The 20,514-nt window shown below is 63.2% G+C and overlaps 1 protein-coding gene across 1 annotated transcript in view; it reads left to right on the forward strand.

Annotated features, from left to right (window-relative positions):
- The window catches only part of NCOR2 (nuclear receptor corepressor 2), a 212,555-nt gene that overhangs the window by 107,109 nt on the left and 84,932 nt on the right, over positions 1 to 20,514 (forward strand). The window contains 5 exon segments of the mRNA XM_053901929.1: positions 5,268 to 5,334; positions 11,057 to 11,229; positions 12,108 to 12,201; positions 14,957 to 15,135; positions 18,530 to 18,584. Of these exon segments, the coding sequence (XP_053757904.1) occupies positions 5,268 to 5,334; positions 11,057 to 11,229; positions 12,108 to 12,201; positions 14,957 to 15,135; positions 18,530 to 18,584 (568 nt within the window).

The following is a 20,514-nucleotide window of genomic DNA, read 5'->3' on the forward strand; positions in this document are numbered from 1 at the left end:
GTTGTGTCGTGGCCGTGCCTTTCCCGGCCCTGCCCTTGCCTGGCTCAGAACCCGGGCACCAGCCTTGTTCCTCGTCTCTCCCCGGGGCCTGGAGGCCTGCCGGTTCCTGGTGTTCTCTCCCTTCCCCCCTTTTCTTGGCTTCAGGTCCGATGTCTTCCCTCCTACTGCCTCACTCGAGGGTTGGCTGATTGGAGCCATCAGCCCCGGGGCTGTGCAGGTGGAAAGGGCATTGGGACGCAGGTTACTGTTACAGGTTTTTGTGGACTTGCTCTGGAAGTTCAGAGAGGTTAAGTAACTTCGCCAGGGTCACACAGCCAAACTTCTAGGCCAAACGGATGTGCACACCCACACCGATACCTCTCCTGGGTCTCCAGTCTGAGCTCTGCCCCTCGATAGCCTGGTGACCTTGAGCATGTCACGTCACGTCACTTTGCTTGTCAGTAAGCAGGTTTCAGACCCTCCGTCACCCCACTGGACAGGCTCTTCTCGAGGCATTCAGGGCCCTGCTCAGGCAGACTTTTTCCTTCTTACTCTTCCCCTGCAGTTGGGGGGTCTGGCTGTGCCTGAACGCCCCTCCTCATCCCCTCCCGATTCACCATCACCCTCGTTCCCCTGGAACTCAGTGCTCTCATTTCCCTCTGCTCCCCTGGTGTTCTGCTTCTCCCAAGCCTCGGCTCGAACCTCTCCTCCAGGAAACCTCCCCTGACTGCCCCACACTTTCTTGTCTTAGAATCCTGTGGGCCCAGGGCCAGGCCCACCCAGGGCCTGGCCGGACGCTCCTTGAACCTCCAGAGTGTCCCTACTGTATTGTTTCCTCCCAGTTTTTGTCTCTCCTGGCTGGTGCAGTGACAGACGATGAGGCCGATGTTTCCTTACAGGTTGTGCCTTTTTATAAACTCGGACTTTCCCCGGAGATGATAGATATCCTTTGCACCCCGTGAATGCCGCCCCCCCCCCCCCCCCCAGCAAACTCATCGCCGTGCTCGTCAGTCGCGTTCCCTATTTTTTTGCCAGAAAACATTCCTAGCGGTGAAGATCAGTCTGCAGTAAGCGATTTGCGTCTCCGATACCAAAACACTTCTTGGGACAAAATAAACACTCTAGACACGTTTGCCAGGAGGGTGGTGAGCAAGCAGACACCCTCAGCCAGGTGGGGGCTTGTGACCAGAGCTGTGCTGGGGGGGCCCGGAAGGAAAGGTAGAGGGGACAGGGCTGGCAGGAGGCAGCAGGAAGTGGGGGGGGGGGTGCTCGCGAATGGGAGAGCCCATCCCCCTTTCGGAGGGGCTGTCAGGCCTCGGTCCCCGGGCTGCAGCCACAAGGGGGTGTGCCAGACCGCCTGATCTTTTAAGAGAAGCTGTAAGTTCAGCTTTTTATGCAACGGCTTCTGGTTTTCAATACTGGCAGCGAACTCAGATGTTTTAGAAAGCCCTGCTGTCCCCCGGGCTGGCTCCACTTGGCGGACCGTGCCCGTTCGCAACCTGCCGCCTCAACATTTGTCCTCTTTGGCAGTCCCCGGGTGCCTCCGGGCGCCAGGCACGGTGCTTGCTTTGGAAGGAACCTCGGATCGGCCGGGAGAACCCCTGCCTGCCCTACGGTAGCCGCGGGGAACAGGGGCGGCTGCACGCGTCACCTCTGCCCCCACGGAGGCTTCTACCCACCGAGTCCTGTCCGGTGCAGGCTCAGCCCCGCCGCTCACAGACTGGCCTTGGCTGCAGGTTGCCCCCAGCTGGGCGGCTGGAGGCCACGGTGGCTTCTTCTCCCCCAGTTCTGGGGGCCAGCCGTCCAGGGGCGACAGGGCCCTGAGCTCTTCGGGGGAGGAGCGCTCCGTGCCTCTCCCAGCATCTGGTGTCGGCGGCCCTCCCGGACGCGCTTTCCTCGTGGACCCTTCCCTGTCTCCTCTCTCTGTCCTCTCGTGTCACCCGTCACCCTGCCTCTGTGTGTCCGTCTCCCACGTCCACATTTCCCCTTTCTATAAGGACGCTGGCCGTGTGGGATTAGGGCCACCCTGATGGCCTCGCGCTAACTTCATGGCCCCTGTGAGGAGCCGGTTTCCACATAGGGTCCTATTCTGAGGCACGGGGGGTTGGGACCCCGGCATCACTGGCTGGGGAGTGGGGACACGAGTCAGTTTGTGACATGCACCGAGCCTCCTGCAAGCTCTGAAGTAGGTTGTGTTTGGCCTCACCGTGGCACTTCAACACAGATGATGACCCGGTTTTGTTTTTTTCCGTATTTACTCTAAAATCGCTGGCAAAGACAGTACGGAGAACTTCCTGTGTCCCCACCAGCCAGCGTCCCCTAGTGTGAAATCTTACAGAAGAGAGGGTGCATTTGTCCAAATGCAGAAAGTAACAGTGGGACCGTGCTCGGAGCCGACCCACTTTCCTTGGGCTCTCCCGGCGTTCCCACCAATGTCCGTTTTCTGGTCCGGGATCTGATCGCGGTTCCCCTTCTGCGCCTCGTCCTGGCGTCTCCGTGGTCCCCAGGTGACGGTTTTCTCCGTCTCCCCTTGGCTTTTCTGACCCTGACGCCTCTGAAGGGTTGCGGTCGGCGATTTCGTCGAGTGTCCCTTGACTCGGGTTTGCCTGGCGTTTGCTCACGGAGGGGCTGGCGTGGATTTGGGGGAAGAGTCCCACGGAGGTGACCAGCCGCCCTTCCCACCACGGCAGGCCACGGGCGCGGGCACCTCCTTGGGCGGCTGTCTCGTCTGCCTGTGCTCGGTGCTTTAGGACGCGTCCTGGATCCAGGCTGCCGCCGGGGAGGGGAGCTCACCTCCCGCAGGGGAATATCAAAGCACGGAGGGACGCGAGGTAAAATGCCAAACGACTGGTAAATATTCGGGGGAAGATGCTTGGAGGCTACGCACCTGTCCCGTTTTTCTCAAGGTTTTGCCCGTTGCCGTGACATTCACGCGTGGACCTTGCCTGTGGCAGTTGGGGCCGGGACGTTCTCGTGATGGTCTCCCATCGCCCCGCATTCTTTCTGCGGTTATCAATTGGAATTCCGTGAAGGAACGCTTGTTCCTTCTTCCTCGCTCATTTGTTTGTTCAGTCATTTATTTATATCAGCACGGGCTCGCGGATATTTATTTTGCTCTTCGGGTTATAATCTCGCACCGGCATTGTTTGTCTGGCGGCTCAGGTGCCCCCAGCTTTGGCGGTCAGGAGCTCAGGTGGAGTCTTGGGTCCTTCTGACCTTTCAACTTCAATTTTTTCCTCTTCGTTTTAGCACTTCTCTGCTTCGAGATGTTCTGGGCTCTCGTGTATTCCCGTGCCAGCACTCGAACCCGCCCGCCGGCTTTTTTGTTGTCGTTAGAGAATCGTGTTAGGAGCGGAGACCTCCGTGCTACGCGGCTCGCTGTTCTGGGCCCTCCCTGCTTCTCGGCCTTGTCGGCTCCGCTCCTCTCCTCCCTTCCCCTCCCTCCCTCCCCAGGGCTCTCCAGCCACGCGGGCTTTCTTCTGTCTGTTCTTCGAGTTCCCTGAATTTGTTTCCACCTCAGGGCCTTTGCAGCGCCCTCTGCCTGGAGCGCCCTGCCCTCTGGTTCTTTCCACCGCAGGGTCCTTCTGCTGCTCTAGATCTCGGCTTGGGGCCGTCCCCGAGAGACTTTTCTGCACCACTGAAGCTGAAACAGCTGTCCCCTCCCCTGCCACCCAGTCGCTACCCCCCCCCCCCCCCCCCCCCCCGTTTCGGTTTCTGCATCAGGATTATCTGGATTATCTTGCTTACTGTCTGTGTGACGCCTCTCAGCGTCCCCTCTGTGATGTCTGGGGACTCTGCCTTGCTCAAGGCTGTGTCCCCAGTGCCCGGAACAGTACCTACATGCAGTAGGTGCTCAGTAAACACTTGCTGAGTGACCGAGGAGATGAGAACGTGATCTTGCTGTGCCCCTTTTTCAGATGAGGAAGTTGAGGCTGAGATCACTTATGTTCCTCGTCACAGAACGAAGTGCTGTGGTCTCAGCCTGTGTGACTGAGGCCCCCCAGTGCCCACCCTGACGGGCACAGGGCAGGGGAGGCTGAGGTCAGCGGCGAGGCCTCAGGGTGGGGGGGCCCCGGGTGACGCGAGGCGCGAGTGACCCTGGGAGCCAGGGACCCATGCCACTTCCACGAGGGTCCCTGGGGGCTCTGAGTCCTGCTGGGGCCGGGGGTTCCGGACAGGGGGTGCTGCCCACATGCTCGCTGTGGCCTCCCCGTCCTTGTTAAGAGGGAACGTGCAGGCGCGTTAGGGGCCCTGGACTTGAGCCCCGGTACTGAGGATGCCGACTTCCTGCTGGAGATCCGCGTCGAGCCGTGGGGACGGGGGGACGTTGTTCGGCCTGGGACAGAGGCATGGTGGCAGACCCAGAGGACAGCTGGGCCTGGCGGTGGGGCCTCTGAGGCGGCGGGGGCCTGGAGGCAGACAGTGACCCTCCCTGGGGTCCCTGTGTCCGATTGGTTCCGGGCCCTTCGGCCCCCGTGAGTTGTGTGTTCGGGGAGCTGTGCCCATCCGTCAGGGCCTGGGGACTCCCACCACCTTGCTCCTTCTCCTGAGGTTGGGGTGCTGGGTGGCTCGGGAATCTCCCGGAGGCCGGCGGGGGCACTGTTTGCAACCTTTGCGTGGGGTTGGGTCGCTCCCGGGAACACGAGGAGGAAGGAGCAGCCCTCCCCGGGGAGGCCGCTGCCACACCCAGATCGGGGTGAGCACGTCCAGGGTCGCCCCCAGGCCCGCCTGAGCCCCAGGCCCACCGGCTGTCCGCGGCAGCACTCGCTTGTGTAGGGAGGCCGCGGGGAGGGGCTGAAGGAAGGGGGCTTCCTGAGGGGTCCCGCCTCTCCGGTGGCCACCAGCCTGTGCCGCCCTGCTCGGGTGACCTCCACTGTCCCAGGAGCCAGCCCAGGGGACGGCTGTCTCCGTGTGGCCGCAGGTCTTGGGGTCCTGGTCCCTCCTGCCCGCGTTCCCAGTCTGAGCCCGTGGATGTTTCTCTGTGGCCGGTTTTCCAGGAGGGATCCTGGGTGCGTGTGGCGGGGGGCGGGGAGCGCTGACACCCCGCCCGCCCTCGGGACCCTTCTGCACGCCGGGCTCAGCCTAAAGATGGACGAGGGCACCTCAGGGAGAGAGGGAGGATGCACTCTGCCAGTGCACGGCTCCCTCTGGGGGGCTACAGGTGTCTCTTAGCCCCCCGAGGACCAGTAAAGGGGCACACTCAGGGCTTGCTTTCAGGAAACAGCTCAGCGAAGGACGAAATATCGAAACCCTGCGTTACTGACCATTGCTGTTTTGCTCCTGCCTAGAAACCAGGCGATGCGGAAAAAGTTAATCTTGTACTTCAAGAGGAGGAACCACGCTCGGAAACAATGGGTAAGCCATCCCTGGAATCTCCCCGGTCGCTCCCCTGGGCCAGGCTTCCTGGAGAGTCTGGGCCACTTCAGGCCATGCCCACCGGGACCTCCTGGTCTGCAGCTGTCTCATCGCTGCGTGTCCGGGCCGTGGACAGAGGCCAGGGACAGCGGCGACACGGGAAAGGGGAGCAGCTGCTTTGGTGACGTCGGGGCCCCGGGGCTCAGCTGCCCAAGGAGGCCTGGGGCCGGGAATTCTGCCGCTCCTTTTCCAGCCTGGAAGGGGAGAAGGCAGCATGTTGGCCCGGAAGAGCGGTTCCTTGTCAGAGGACCCTCCTTTCCAGGCAGGAAGAGAGAGGCTTGTTGGAAGGCGGGGGGAGGGGGGTGGCTGCATCAGAACGGACGGGGGCGCCACCCCTTCATCATGCCGCGCTCTGGCGTCTCCTCTGGGAAGCAGGCCCAAGGCAGGGAGAGCGTGTGTGAGGACATGTGCTGTTGTGGTTCGGGTGCCTGTTTACATCACTGATGCACGGTGGGGGCGGGGAGGGCAGTGATGGAGGGGGAGTCACTCCGCCGTGTGGGAAGAGCTGGCTCACATGGGCTTAAACGGCACAGAAATTTGTAGCTGAGAAAGGCCGTGGGTGGAGTTCAGGAGTGGGTCGATCAAGTTTCACCTTCACTTCTATGTGGTTTTTTCCCCCCAACTCTGTGTGTTAGTACATCGACAGACGGGTTTCTTTGTGGGACCTGAATGCCTACAGCAGATCTGAGTTTTCTAAGCCCAGAGAGAGAGCTGTCCTGTCTCAGACCATCTCACCAAGGCTCTGATTGGACCACTTGATGGCATGGTCCCTCTGAACCAGTTTCTGAACCCACCCTGCGCTGGCCCCAGACCTCAGTTAGGTCCCCAAAGAGAGGAGACCCTTCTGGCGCAGGTGCTGGGTGGCTGGGAAGCTGGCAAGTGGCGTTCTGGACCCCAGGGGCCCATGGGGTGAGACTTCCCAGCCTCTCCTTTCTCATGTTCCTCAGATCCCCAGATTGTCTGGATGGTGACCAGACGGGGGGGTGGGTGGGATTCTTGAAAGCGGGTGTCCCTTCTTATTCATCGAATTAAATGTGCAGCGAGGACCTGCTGAGAGCCCGGCACAGGGGTGGGCAGAGGAGACGGAGAGAGAAGGGCCACGTGGAAGGACGGGGTGGGTTGGGGATAGCCTGCATGTCCTGGGTGGTGACCTCAGTACTGAATGGGAATGACGAGGAAGGACCAGCTGTGTGGAAATCCAGAGTGTCAGGCAGAGGGCACAGCAAGTGCAAAGGCCCTGAGGTCAGAACCAGCTTGGGTAGGCTGGGACAGCATGTAGTAGGTAAGTCTGGAGTGCAGTTCGTGAGTTGGGGGCCACGGTTGATGTAAATGATGTGGGAGCCCGATCACCTAGAAACACTCGCCTTCGACCAGGATGGAACATTCAGATTTTATTCTAAACCCAATGGGACCCTTAATTTACTCTTCTAAGTACATAGTGAACAACATGAAGTCTTTATTTTGAGAATTTTCGAATAGGAGATCTGACAAATACAACGAACACCACGTAGAATCGATCACAGTTCCTTTGCTGCGTGCGTGTGCGCACGAGTATGAACCTTGACCGTAGTTGTGTTGAACGGGTGGGAAGCAGATGCCGACACCTGGACCCCTCTCCTGGGCACCTCCACATCTGTCTCCTGAAGGACAGGAAGTTCTGTCATCACCACCCCCAAGAACGGACAGGGTTCCCTGTGATCTTCCAGCCGTGGCCACACTTAGAGCCCCAGTCGCCCTGTCTGGGGGTGGGGTTCGTTTTGGACAGGGTGAAGAGTTTTTGCTGTGGTCACTCGGGGGCCCCTCGAGCGTGGGGTGGGGAGAGTGCTTATTTAAAAATAGAGCAGCCGGAGACTGGTAAGAAACTCGGGTGGCTCTGAGGCCGGGCTGAGCCCATGTCCAGAGGCCCCTGTGTTCAACGGGAGGGCGTTTGGAATGAGCCTGTTCTTTTTTGGGTAACATTTACTTACTTACTCTGAGAGCAAGAATGGGAGGGGGGAGGGGCAGAGAGAGGGGGAGAGAGAATCCCAGGCAGGCTCCACGTTATCAAGAGAGGAGCCTGACGCAGGGCTCGATCCCACGAATCCTGAGATCATGACCTGAGCTGAAATCAAGAGTTGGACGCTTAATAGACTGAGTTGCCTGGGCGCCCCGCGCCTCCCTTCCCCCCCCGCCCCCCCCCCCCCCCGCCCCCATTCCTGTTCTTCTGTAAGGAGCCCAGAGCCCCTGATGCATTGTTTTCAGCAGGGACGCAGAGGGGTTTGGTCCAGATGGCTCCCCCAGACCTCTGACCTGCACGCCCCGCCCCCACCATGAGCCGGCCCCCCTCAGATCACGGAGCCCCCACTCCTTAGAGGTTCCAAGGACCACGAGTCAGCTGCCCACGCTGCCCTTCCCTGGGACGCTGAGTGCGACCCCGTGGGAGGCCCGACCAGTGGGTGGGGTGGCGGTGAGGCTGTGCTGTCAGCACAGGGCCCCGAGTTCGAGCCCATCCACCGGGGCCTGCCTTGTATCTGGGGAGCGGGGTCTGGCCCTGAGCCTCGCCCCTCCTGCTCTGTGAAATGGGGTGGGGTGCAGGGAGGATCGAGGTGCGTGCTTGTGGCTCCTGGCGAAGGGGGCGCGTGTGACAGTGTGGTGGCCGTGCGGGATGGGTCAGGCAGGAGGTGGGCCCAGCGTGGAGGGAGCCCTGTGTCCTCAGGCTGCTGTAACAGACTCCCACAGATAGGCAGCCGAAGACAACGGAACGGCGTGCTCCCCCAGCTCCGGAGGCCAGGAGTCCGAAGTCACGGTGTGGGCAGAACCGTGTTCCGGCCGGGGGCTCTAGGGGGGATCCCAGCTGCCTCTCCCAGCCTCGGGGGCCCAGGTCCCTACGGTCTCTGCCTCTGTTTCCGCAGGGTCATGTCTCCTTTCCTTCTCTCACATGGACACCCGATTATGTGATTTAGAGCTCTCCCTAACCTGGGATGACCTTGTCTCGGGTTCCTTTTTTAATAAGGTCAAGTTATGTGTAGATTCTGGGGGTCACCTTTCAGCCACCACAGAGGGCACCGGCCTGTTTTCCGCACAGTCTGCCTTTCCGCTTTCCCCCGACTTGTCCCCCACTCTCCTTGTCATTTACGTGGCTGAAGGTTTGCTCACCTCTCCCACGTCCCTGCACCTCTGAGTTCCCCGTTTTCTGAGTCTGGGCTTTTCCTGGAGCCGCCCCGCATCCGTGACTTGCTTACGCGGCCCGAGGCTGAGCAGGACGGGGTCGGGTGGGGGGACAGCTGTCGGTCGTCACCCTCAACCCTCACCAACATGAGGCGGGGAGGGCGGGAGCCCCGGCGCTCAGCACAGCCAGTGTGGAGAGCATGAGCCCTGCGGGGGCCCTGTGCGAGGATGTGCCCTCCCCGAGGTCGGAGGAACACGGCTGCCCTGGGCAGCGGGCTCCAGCTGCCCTTCTCCGACGGCACCCTCCTTTCCCCGTCCCGTGGCCGAAGCCTGGGTTCCCCGGTTGTCAGGGAACCCCGTTTCTCATCAGGTCCCGCCTGGCAGGTCAGGAGGGTCTCAAACTTGGCCCCGCTGATCATCTGGGGCAAAGCACTCCGCTTCTGGCCTCAGTTTACTCCTCTGTTCGGTGAAGATATTAACACCCACCTCCTCGGGCCCTTGAGCGACAGGCTTCGCACAGCGTGCTCATCAGGGTGGCGCATGGCGGGCGGTGGGTGCTCAGAACGAGACCCGCGTGGGACCACCGGGGCCTCGAAGAGCCGGAACGATCCTGAAAAAGCACGTCCGGGAACAACCGCGGGAGTCACCTCGGGTTTCAAAACGCATCACAAAGTTACAGCAATCAGAGCAGTGTGGTCGTGGCACAAGGACAGACCCGGAGAGCAGTGGAGCAGGAGGGAAGAAGGCCTCACGCCCGTGGGCAGGTGGTTTTTGACGGGAGGCCAGATGCAGTCAGCGAGAGGGGGTGGGCTCTTCACACACGGTGGGGCTGGACCCCACTCCCAGCCCCGACGGAAAAAGGCTAATTCGCAGTCCGTTGAAGGCCCCCCCGTGCAAGAGCCAAAACCGTAGATTTGTCCGGAAAAACACGGCGGGGCCTCTCGGTGACCTCGGGTTTGCCAGCGGGTTCTTGGGCATGACACCGAGTGCACCCGCGGCAAGAGGAAGGCGGGGGCGTTGGGCGTCATCAGTAACCGTCTGGTGCTCCTGCCGGGATCCCAGGCGGCCCTGCCCCCGGGCCTCCGCGGAGGCTTGTGCCCGGCTCTGCCCCGGCCTCTCCGCCGTGAGCCTGAGCCCGAGCGTGGGGCGAGTTTGCTTCCTGCTCTGGGCGGCGGGGGCCCCACGCAGCGGTCGCGTCCCCGGGGTCGGAGGTGCTGCCGTCTCCCACACGGGGCACGGTCCCGAGGCCCCCCTGTGAGCGGGCCCAGACCCTGCCCGTCTTTCCCGGTAACTGCGTGGTCTTTCTCTGCTGGCTGGGTCTCCGTGGCGCCTCCTCCCGCTCCGTCAGACTGAGGACAGGCTCTCTGGCGGGAGGCGTGGCTCTCCGTGTCCCGCGGGGGCTCTCCGCACCACAGCGCCCCAAGAAGCGTGGCCGTCGTCTGCCGCCAGAACCTAGGCCTCCTCTCCAGCGCGGTCGTGGGGTCCCGGGAGCGGGGCGGGGGGGCAGGCTCTCCCCCCTAGAAGCCCGCCTGACCACCGCCCGGGGGCTCCCGCGCTGCCGGGTCTGCCAAAGACCAAGGTCGCGGGTTGCCTGAGTCGGGCTGGAATACGGGGTGGGGCGAGGTGTCCGGTCACGAGGACGAGGGAGGCATCGAGAGGGCGTTCAGGCGAGACTCCTGGACCGTGCCATCTGTCCCGCACAGCTGTTAGAGACCGGGAGGTTGGGGTCTTACGGGTGGCTTATCTCTGCCCCCCTGCTCGAGACCCAGGTCACCTTGGAGATGTGGAAGCCGGGCAGCTATGCTCCTGCCTGGGCGGGGGTCTTTTCTCTGAGGACACGCGGCGAGCGGCACTGTGGGTAGACGCAGAGAGGGACTTCCTTGTCTGGGAGAGACGGCGGAGGCCCCTCCGTGGATGCTGCTCGGGACTTTCACGATGACTCCCTGTACCCGGGACCACGGCTGAGCTTGAGGCCAGGGAATGGGGAACTTTCCAGAAAGGGGATGCTTTCTAGGGGCCGCCCCAAACCTGACAGACACCCCCAGAGCCTCACGGTGCCACGTAACTTCCTTCCGTGGTGGGAGTGGTCCCTGCGAGTGCTGTAGCCCTTTGCCACGTGACGAACGTGTCTGGGGGACCGGGGCCGGAATTTTAAGTGCTACGTAATGTGATTTGAAGTTAGCCGCTTGTAGCTGGTGGCTTTCGCATCGGACGAGGCATTTCTAGAAGGAGGCCAGGCCGGTGGCCCGTCCCCCAGGGAAAGAGGCAGCCAGGTGCTCAGGGAAGCCTGTGCGTTTTCTTGGGGCCCGGGACTGCCCGGGTCTTCGCGTGCTCCCGCGCGTGACTGTGTGTGTGTCTGCATCTCAGCCTGTCTCCGTGTGCCCGTGTGAGCGTGCGTGCCCGCGTGCAGCGCCGGCGGGGGCCACGGAGCCGGGAGCCGGGGCCTGGCGCCTAGGGGAGGACCAGCCGCTAAGCTGGGGAGCTAAGCGGTGCTCCCCGCGCTGTGCTCCCCCAGGAGCAGAAGTTCTGCCAGCGCTATGACCAGCTCATGGAGGCCTGGGAGAAGAAGGTGGAGCGCATCGAGAGCAACCCCCGGCGGCGGGCCAAGGAGAGCAAGGTGCGCGAGTACTACGAGAAGCAGTTCCCCGAGATTCGCAAGCAGCGCGAGCTGCAGGAGCGCATGCAGAGGTGAGCCCGGGCTGAGCCCGACCCTCCTTCCCCCACCCCGCCCTCCGCCTCCGTTCCTTCAAGATACCTCAGGGGCCTGGGTCAGGAAGAGCCCGGGCTGGTGTGAAACAGCGAGCGCAGCAAGGGCTCAAACCGGTGATGCAGGGGCCGTATCGGGCCCCCGGATGCGTGGCTCGGAGCGTGCTTGGCCTTGTGCTGATTAGAAACTGAGACACGTTTTGGCGGGGCAAGCTGTCCTTCCTGCGTGCCACGGGCTGGTACCACCCAGCTGGGTTCCTTCACGTGGGCCGCGTGGCCCCTGAGGGCAGCAGAGCCTGAGAGGCTGGGTGTGGATCGAAGGCCAGGGGACCCCCCGCCTGGCTTTGCGGCCAGATCAGGGTGCTTGCCCGTCTCCCCTGGTGGTCGGGAGGGCTGCGTGGGAGGGAGGGCCCGGCGCACAGTAGGCTGCCTGGGGGCGTGTGGCTGTGCTTTTGCTGTTACGCAGAGAGGTGACGGGCAGCGGCCAGTGACAGTGCCCCTTCCGGGCCTCCTGGACGCTCGTGTCCACGTCTCACCGGTGCCTCCCCCCAGGCCTGAGAGCCGGGTGTGACCAGGGAGGGAACTGGGGCAAAGATCCACACACGTGGATCTGTGGGCTGGGCTTCGGGGGCATCTGAGGAGAGGGCGGGACCGAGCGCCTCGGGTATTCCTGGGTCCGAGCGCCCCCAGCCTGGGGCGGTCCCTGTGGGCATGGGAGGCCTGGCCCCTTTCCGCCTCCCTCCCTGCCGCCTACACTCTGCCCTGCGCCTGGGGAAGTTGTGGGCTCGGTCCGCGCCGTGGTGCCAGCCGGGCCCCCGCTGCCGCCGGCCTGGTCCTGAGGGTGTCCCTTTGGTCTCCAGCAGGGTGGGCCAGCGGGGCAGCGGGCTTTCCATGTCGGCCGCCCGCAGCGAGCACGAGGTGTCCGAGATCATCGATGGCCTCTCTGAGCAGGAGGTAAGAGCGTGGCCGTGACCCTGGCCTCAGCTTCACTCCCCCAACCCCCACGCGTGGGAGCGTCCTGGCAGGAAGCAGAGCTCACCCAGTGGCTGAAATCGAGGGGCTTGTCCCTGAAGCGTGGGCAGAACCGGCGCAGGGCATTGAGGCCCGGCGGGAGTGGCCGTCCATCGCCTGCCTCCTGCCTGAAGGTCGAGCCGAGAAAGGCGTGTCGCTGGGCTGTGGCCATCTGGCAGGACGTGGCCGGGAGGGCCACAGCGGAGGGGGGCTGGGGGACGAGTACCCCTGCCTCTCGCGCCTCCCGGTGCCTCCCACTGGCTGAGCCCAACCGGAAGCCAGAGGCAGGGGTGCCTGAAGACTGTGGTTTCTAGGCCAGCCTCTCGGTGCCCAGACTGGGGGCGGGTGGACAGTTCCCAGCACGCTGACCGTGCACCAGGCCGGACCCCCAGCCCTGCCAGCGTGAGCACGCTCTCCTTGTTCCCTGGGGGGAAGAGGGGGGCTGGACATCCCGAACTCAGCCTGGGTGACCCCGGCCGTGGTCTGGGGGCCCAGAGATGGTCAGGAAGCAGGGAGACGAGGCATTTGCCCTGGGGAAGTGTTGTTGGTAGCCACCTGGTCCCTTCCGGGTCTTGGGGGCCAAGCTTCTAACGTGCCAGGCCCCCACCCTGCTTGTTCCGAACAACACGGTGGACACGAGGGAGTCTCGTGGAAGGAGGGGAGTGTGGCTGCGGTTCGTTGTGGCAGCCCCCAGCGGCACGTGGCGATTTACATCGACGTTAACTGAAAGGAAATAGAAGCGAACCTTCGGTTCCTTGGTCACATGCGCCACACGTTCGGGGCCAGGCAGCTCCGTGGGTTGGTCGCTCCCACGCTGGACGGGGCAGGTGGCTTCTGGGCAGCTCTGCCCTGGCTGCCGATTCTCCTGTGCCATAGACTTAGGAGTCCTGGGGGACAGGCGCCCCGTATAAACTGGAGATCTCTAGGCCCTACCCCCGGAGGCTCTGACTTAGCTGATCTGGGGTGGAGCCCAGGACTCTGAGCTTTTACCAGGTTACCCATGTGATTCTGATGCGGGTAATTCAGACTGTCTGGACACGAAGAGAGACCTTCCTTTTAAAACTTCACGTGGCGGGCGGGGGCGGGGCTCCGGAGCGGCTCATTCGGTGGAGCGTCCAACTTCGGCTCGGGTCGTGGTCTCACGGTTTGAGAGTTTGAGCCCCTGTGTCGGGGGGCTTCGCGCTGCCCTCCCCCCTCTCTCTGCCTCTCCCCTGCCCCTGCTCTTTCTCTCTGTCTCTAAGTAAATAAATAAAACTTAAAGAAAAAATGACCAAAGTGCCTTCACATGGTACGTCCCTATTGCGGACGCCATTCGGTCCTCAGAAAGCAGAACTCGGAGAGCCTTTGTCCACAGTCACGCCTGCGGGCTTGCTGTGGCTCCCGTCCCGCGGATGCTATCTGTGGCCACGTGCACATCCCGCAGGGGTGCGGACCTGGGTTCACTTTGCCCCGGAAGCAAGAGGAGGGCGGGGGGCCCTCTCCCCGGTGTTTCCCGCCTGAAGGCCAAGGGCGAGGGGCATCGCAGTTTGATGCAGTGTTCCCGTCCCCAGCCCCCAGCCCAGAGGCCTGCTTCCCCAGGTCCTGGCCACCGGCCTCCTGAGGCTGTTGAGGGGGTGGCCTTTGGGGTGGGTGGTCAGAGGGGGAATTCAGGGCAGAGACTCCCTGGGAGGGCCGGAAGGAGGGGGCCAGGTGGGAGGAGAGACGCCCTATCCTTCGGGAAGCTTTCCACAGTCACGGTGTGCAGTGACCATGCCGTGGTCCTCCATCCGTGCCCCTCTGGGAGGACGACGGGCGAGATGGTAGTTCTGGAGGGCTGTGCCAAGTGCCTCCGGGGGGGGCGGGGAGGGGTCCTCCTGGGCCGGGTGCAGGGCTGTGTGCCCCTGCTGCGATTCCAGATGTTGAAGGAGAGGTTGGCTGTGGGATGCCGGGCAGCGGGTCCTTTGAACTCGCTGACCTTGGCCGTGCTGGGCCCTCGCCTGCCTCCTCAGATGGGTAATTAATCGCCGGTAATGGGCTGGCTGCAGAGATTTGGGGAAATGAGCCCAGCCGAGTGGTGGCTCGGAGCCTCTTAACAGCCATCCCGATGCGTCATGAGCGAGCCCGCCCGACTCCTGCCCGCACGGGGCTGGCGGGCTGGATCCCAAGCCGATGCCAGGGCTGGGGAGGGTGGCGGGCAGGGGGTGGGTCCGTGCCCCCCCCCCCCCCCCCCCCGGCCCCTCTCCCTGTCCCGTGTGCCCTCGGAGCCTGGATGGCCAGGCCCGTCTCCTGAGCTGGTTTGGCCCAGCTGGCTGAACATCTTTCCTGTCGTGTTTTACGGCAGTTGCATTTCCAAAGAGAAGATTCATTGCCCCCCTCTCGCTGCAGATAAGGCGGCTGCTGTGCTCCGCGTTTAATTTACAGCCCCGTCCACCATAAACCTGTCCGGGCTGCCTTTAAATTCTCCCTCCGCCGGCATGGCGTGTTATTATTTTTAACTCATCCTTCCCTCTGTCTCTGGCTCCACCTTCCCCCGCCCTTGTTGGGGACGCTGGCACCTTCACCTGGGCCCCCCCTCCCCCCCTGGGCTCCCCCCCCCCCGGCCCCCCCCCCCCGGGCCCCCCTCGCTGGCAGGGCCCCTCCCGCCCCTCCCCCGCCCTGTCCCCGGGCCGCCCCCCTGGAGCCCTCTGAGCCGGGCCCCCCTGCCCTGTCCTCCCTCCAGAACCTGGAGAAGCAGATGCGCCAGCTGGCCGTGATCCCGCCGATGCTCTACGACGCTGACCAGCAGCGCATCAAGTTCATCAACATGAACGGGCTCATGGACGACCCCATGAAGGTGTACAAGGACCGCCAGGTCATGAACATGTGGAGCGAGCAGGAGAAGGAGACCTTCCGGGAGAAGTGAGTGGCCCCTGGCCGGCCGTGGGCCTCCGCGGACCCCTCCTCCCTCTCCTGTCCCGGGAAGCGCTACCTGGTGAGGCGTGGACGGGCTCCCTGGGGCCGCTGTGACAAGGGACCACGGGCCGGATAGCTGGCGGCAACAGGAAGTTTGTCCCCACTCCAGCGCCGGGGGCCACAAGTCCCAGATCAAGGCGTCCTTGATCAGGGTCGGTTCCTCCCGGAGGCTCTGAGGGAGGGGGCCCCCTGCCCCTCCCCCGGCCTCGGGGGCTCCCGGCCACCTTCCTCCTCCCGTGGCTTGTGCGCACGTCGCTCCCTCTCTGCCTCTGTCTTCACGTGGTCTTTCCCGTGTGTCTGTCTGTGTCTGCCTTTTCTGTAAAGACCCCGGCCGTGTCGGATACAGGGCCCACCCTACTCCCGTGTGACCCGTCTTAACTGGTTGCTTCCTTAGAGAACTCCTTTCCAAATCTGGTCACATTGGGAGGGTCTGGGTGGACGTGAAATTCGGGGGACGCTGTTCAGCCCGGTACAAAGTGTCCAGGGCAGCCTTATGTGAAACTGGGCTCTGTGGGTGGGGAGGACGAGGCCAGAGGATCTCGGAGGTTGGGCCGGAGGGTAGGGGTGTGTGGCTGGCCGATGGCCCTTTGGTGTCATTTTGAAAGCGGCTGTTCGTTGAGCACGTGTTCCTTCCCAGACACCGTGCAGATGTGTTTTCAGGGGTTTTGTGTGTTTGTCCCTTTTATGCCTCATAAGAGCATCATCAAGCCATCGTCATTACACAGGTTAGGAAACAGAGGCTCAGAGAGGGGAAGACACTTAAGGAGGGCCACACAGCTCACAAACGGTGGAGGACGGAAGGTGGACAGAGGGACTCAGACTCCCCCAGCTCCAGGGCAAGGGCTCAGCTGCGGTGAAGAGGCTCGTTGGGGAGCGGGAGGGGGCCAGGGAGCCGGAGAGCTTTGGAGAGCAGAGGCAGGAGTTGAATGCCAACAGATGAGGCCTGGGGTTTCTAAAACGAAAAGAACAGAACGACCCGAGTGTTCGGGGGAGACAGGTGAGGAGCTGGTAGGTGGATAAAATCCTCATCCCCTCCACTAAACTCAGAAGTTGTATCCCATGGACCCGTGGACCCACGTGCCGGGCAGAGAGCCCCGTGAGCTGAGCGGGCGGGAAACTCAGGCACGGGCGGAGGGCTCCACGCTTGGCCAGAAGGGGGTGTCGGAAACAGATTCTGCCTCCGGAGAAGGCCTCGTGGCCAGGGGACGCGACCACGTTCTGCAGCCACCTGCCGTGGGGCCGGCCGGGGCCTGGGGCTGTCTCTGCCCTTTGCGGGGTCAGGTGGCCCAAAGTGCCTGGGGGGGCCCTGGGGCAGGGATGATTCTGGGTGGTGGGCAACGCAGGGGTGATGTGGCCGCACCAGAACGGGGAGGTGCAGGAGGAGCGACTGATGAGGGTCGTGGCGGGAGACTGTATTTTCTGGACTAGCTTTTGATGATGGAAATTCTAAAACATCCGTGAAACTAGGGAGACGGTTGAAGGAGGGCCCGAGTGCCTAGCACAGCCTCAGCACCGCGAGGAGCAGGGCCCAGGGGCTTTTGGGGTTGAGTGCTAAGAGGCAGAAAACGCCGTGCCTCGGTGGCTCGTTTCTAAGTCCTCACAACCACAGATGTGGTCGTGCCACAGTCAGGTCCCGCGGGTACCCTGTCGTCTCATTTTAAACCAGTGACGGACCACAGGCACGGATGTTAGCACTTACCGCCACGTTAGGTGTTTAAATTCCCCCTGCACCTTTGATGTGTTTATTTATTTACGCTTTCTTTAAAACGAACAGACAAACAAAAGAGAGGTGCTTCTGGGGTGTTTTCTGTGTTTCATTCTTTCTGGAGAGTTCACGTTTGCTCGTCTCACCTAATGATTTCATTGTTAATTCAGAAGAGTGGGGCACCCGGGCTGGGCTGCTGTCTGCTGAGCCTCCGCTCGGTGCCACGTGTCCTTCCGGGAGAGTGGTCTCGGTCAAGGTTGTCAGTGCAGGACTGATGGCTCTCGGGCCTCCGGAAGTCACGCGCAGTGGCCTAGAGCCCCACCGCTGACAGGCTTTGTCACCCCCAGCAGCCGCGCCGCTTCTCTGAGCCTCAGTTTCCACATCTGCAAAGTGGGTATAGCAACGGTGCTTCCCTTGTTTAGCTGCCGAGAGGTGCCCGGTGTGCAGGAAGTTCTCGGTAATCGTTGGCCGAAGATATGGATACAGGTGCAGGTTGGAGGGCGGTGGGAGAGGTGAGCTAGGGGGTTCCCAGGATTGACACCTGATCTCCTGGGACTCCGTCTCTCCTCGGGGAAACTCCGAGGAAGGGATCTAGGTGGGAAGGAAATGTCACTGGGGCAGGGAGAGGGAGGGGAAGGGGACTCTGTCTGGAAAAGAAGGGCGTTAGGCTGGCTCCAGCTTTGCAAGCTGCCTGAGGCAGGATCCCAGGCGGGGAAGGCTGCCACTCTGACTCTTGGCTTCCTCCTGGAAGAGAGAAGAGGCCGTTCCGGATTCTCCGGTGTCTGGTTGGGGAGCAGGGGAGGGGCCCGCTGGCCTCCCGCCCAGCCATCTGGAGGGCCTGGCGGGAGAGCACCGGGCGCTGGCCCGGGCTCCCTCGTGGGACCCGGGGCCCCCGCCTCGCCAGTGGCTCCTTCTCTCCCCGGAGGAGGCTGCGTGGCTAGTGGTGCATTGTGGGGACCGGCAGGCCGAGGCTGGGCCGGGGCCAGGGACCCCACCCAGCATCCCTGGGGCCCCCGCGGCCGTGACCCACATCTCCGCCCCCGCTGCCCGCCTGCTCCCGTGGCCCTGACATTTCAGCCTTGCCGAGTCTTTCCCAGTAATTCTGCCGGCTTCGCGGGAAGCCCGTTGGTGGGGTGCCAGCACCCCGCACCCCCTCCGGCGTGAGCCCTTTCTTGCCGCCTCCCCGCAGGCACGCAGAGCCCCAGCTCCCCGCTCTCCCGGGGAGGCTGGCGGTTCTCGGCCTGACCTGTGGCCTGGCTGCGGGGGCCCGCGTGGGCCGGGCGAGGCCCAGCTTCCCAGACCCGGCCGGAGATAGAAACAAAGGCATTTTTTACAAGGGGGGGAACCCCACCAAAGAGCTGCGTGCAGTGTCCTCGTTTTTCCTGGAAGCCGCCTCCAGCAGGACAAACAAATATATTTTCAAAGGCGCTAAAACCAGTGACTCACTCCAAGGAACGCCCTCTCTCACCCTCGCCCGCCCGCCCTTCCCACACCCCCCTGGGCTTAATTGCTTCGAGTGGGGCGTCGCCCGCCCAGCCGGGCCCTCGGAGATGGCAGGCGCCCGTGTGCTCGGCGCCCACCCAGCCGGGAAGCCCCCCGCGGCCGGGCCTCACGCCCGCCCTTCTCCTTCCGCAGGTTCATGCAGCACCCCAAGAACTTCGGCCTGATCGCATCGTTCCTGGAGAGGAAGGTGAGTCGCTGCCCCCACGCCCAGACGCCGGCCCGGCTGCCCTGCCCGCTCCGCGCCTCTCCGGGGTCCGCTCCGGTGGGCGGCCCCTTGCCCTGGCGCCCAGGGCCCTCCCTCCCTGCCCGCAGAGCTTGCCCCTTGCTCTGTCTGTCCCTCCTCCCCTCCTTCCCCCCTCACTCCTCCTGCTCCCTCCTCTGAGAAGCAGCCGCAGGCCCCGCCCCTGCTGGCCCAGGAGGCGGAGCACCAGGCCCAGAAACCCGGGGGAGCTGTGCACACCGGCCTCCCCGGCCAGCGCCTCGGACGTGGCAGCGAGCGTCCCTGCAGATTGGGCACAGGTTCTGGGAGCCATGCTGTGCCTGGCGCCCCAGTTACGGCTTTATAGGCGAGGGTGGCGTTCTTCCAGGGGGTTGGGCCCTCCGAGGGCCACTCTGTGCTTTCCGACACCCCGGATGCCAGCCAGGCGTGTGGCCAGTAAGTCCTCATCCCGCCGGGACGAACATTCCCGTAGAGCTGCTGCTCAAACCCGAGTTCGCCCCCAAAGCCAGCCCAAGGCAGGGCCCCTTTTCACTCCCGGCTGCCACTCTGCACCCTTCGTTGGGCTGGGCAGAGCCCGGAGAAGCTGGGCGGGGTCCGGATGAGACCCTGTGCCGTCGGGCGGAGCGGGAAGGGCGTCCAGCAAGGCTGACTTCTGGGGCTGCTGTCCCCGGGGGGCTTTTACGCCGCACTCCCTTGAATCAGGTTCTTCAGAGGCGGGGGCACCTGCCCACGCCCAGCCCTACGACATGCCCAGCTGCTGGAGGCCTCATGCTTTTCAGTCGAGGGAGGGCCGTCTGGGCAGGAGCCACGCAGCTATTTTAAAGTTGAACAGTTGTTCCCAGTGTCTGCCCTTAATGAGCTGATAGCCATAGGAGGAGGCAGACGAGGCAACGCGGGGAGATGAAATCTCTCTGTGCCTGAAAAACGCGTGTGGGGAAGCAAGCCCTGTAAATAGCCTTCCTCTGAGTTCGTGACGGCTCTGTGCTGGGGGTGTGGACAGTCCGGGGGGCTCTAGGTCAGGGCTCCTCAGGGATGGAGGTGAGGGTTTCAGAAGCCTGTCATTGAACAGAATTGCTTGGGAACCGGGGAATCAGAGTCTCTACACCGGAGAGTAGACCTTAGGGTGTATTTTGACTGAGAGGCAGCTCAGGACGGGACTTCAGTAGAGCTTCCAGAAGGGTCTGAAGCAGGGATCGCCAACTGTGCTTCGTGCCTTTGGGGAGAGGCGTGTTCTGAGCGAGGCCGATGGCCGGCCGGGGGCTCGGTGGGCCGGCCAGCCTGTGCCCGTCTGCGGGGGCAGCTGCTGCTTAGGGCCGGCTCCCTGTCGTCCGGCACGGAAGGCGTGCCCCCGAACCGTTCAAGGGCACGTCGGGCACCCCCGTCGCCCGACTTGCAAATACTGGCGTCCGATGATTCAGTGGTTTTCTCCACGCTCGCGCGGGCCCCCGTTGGCGGGCCAGGTTTACCAGGGCAGTAGCCTCTGCCCACGTGTATTCTGGGAGGGGGCAGAGGCCCCGGGGCTTGAGGCCCAGCCTGCCTCCGCACCCAGCGGCCCTCACCTCACGGAACGGCCTCCAGAGGCTCCCAGTCTTGGCTCCCGCTCTGAGCACCACGGCGACATCTGACGTCCTGTCCGTCACGGCTGCCAGCGTCAGCCAGCTGTCACCTGGAGTGGCCTGTGGTCACAGGGGGCAGGCACGGCCGTGCTGATTCTGTTTGCGCTGAGGATGTTGTCTTACGGGTCCCATTTGGGCAAGAGGTGGTGGGGTTCGGGGCGGGCCAGTCGCTTAATCAGCAGGTGGCTCCAGGGTTCAGACCCAGGGTGGTGTGGAAAAGACCAAGGCAGAGACACTCATAAACGTCCCAAGAGGCGAAGGGTCGCTTGGGGACGTTACAG

Source organism: Panthera pardus, unplaced genomic scaffold, assembly GCF_024362965.1.
Source record: "Panthera pardus isolate Hobbes unplaced genomic scaffold, ASM2436296v1 HiC_scaffold_15, whole genome shotgun sequence".
Classification (NCBI taxonomy): Eukaryota; Metazoa; Chordata; class Mammalia; order Carnivora; family Felidae; genus Panthera; species Panthera pardus.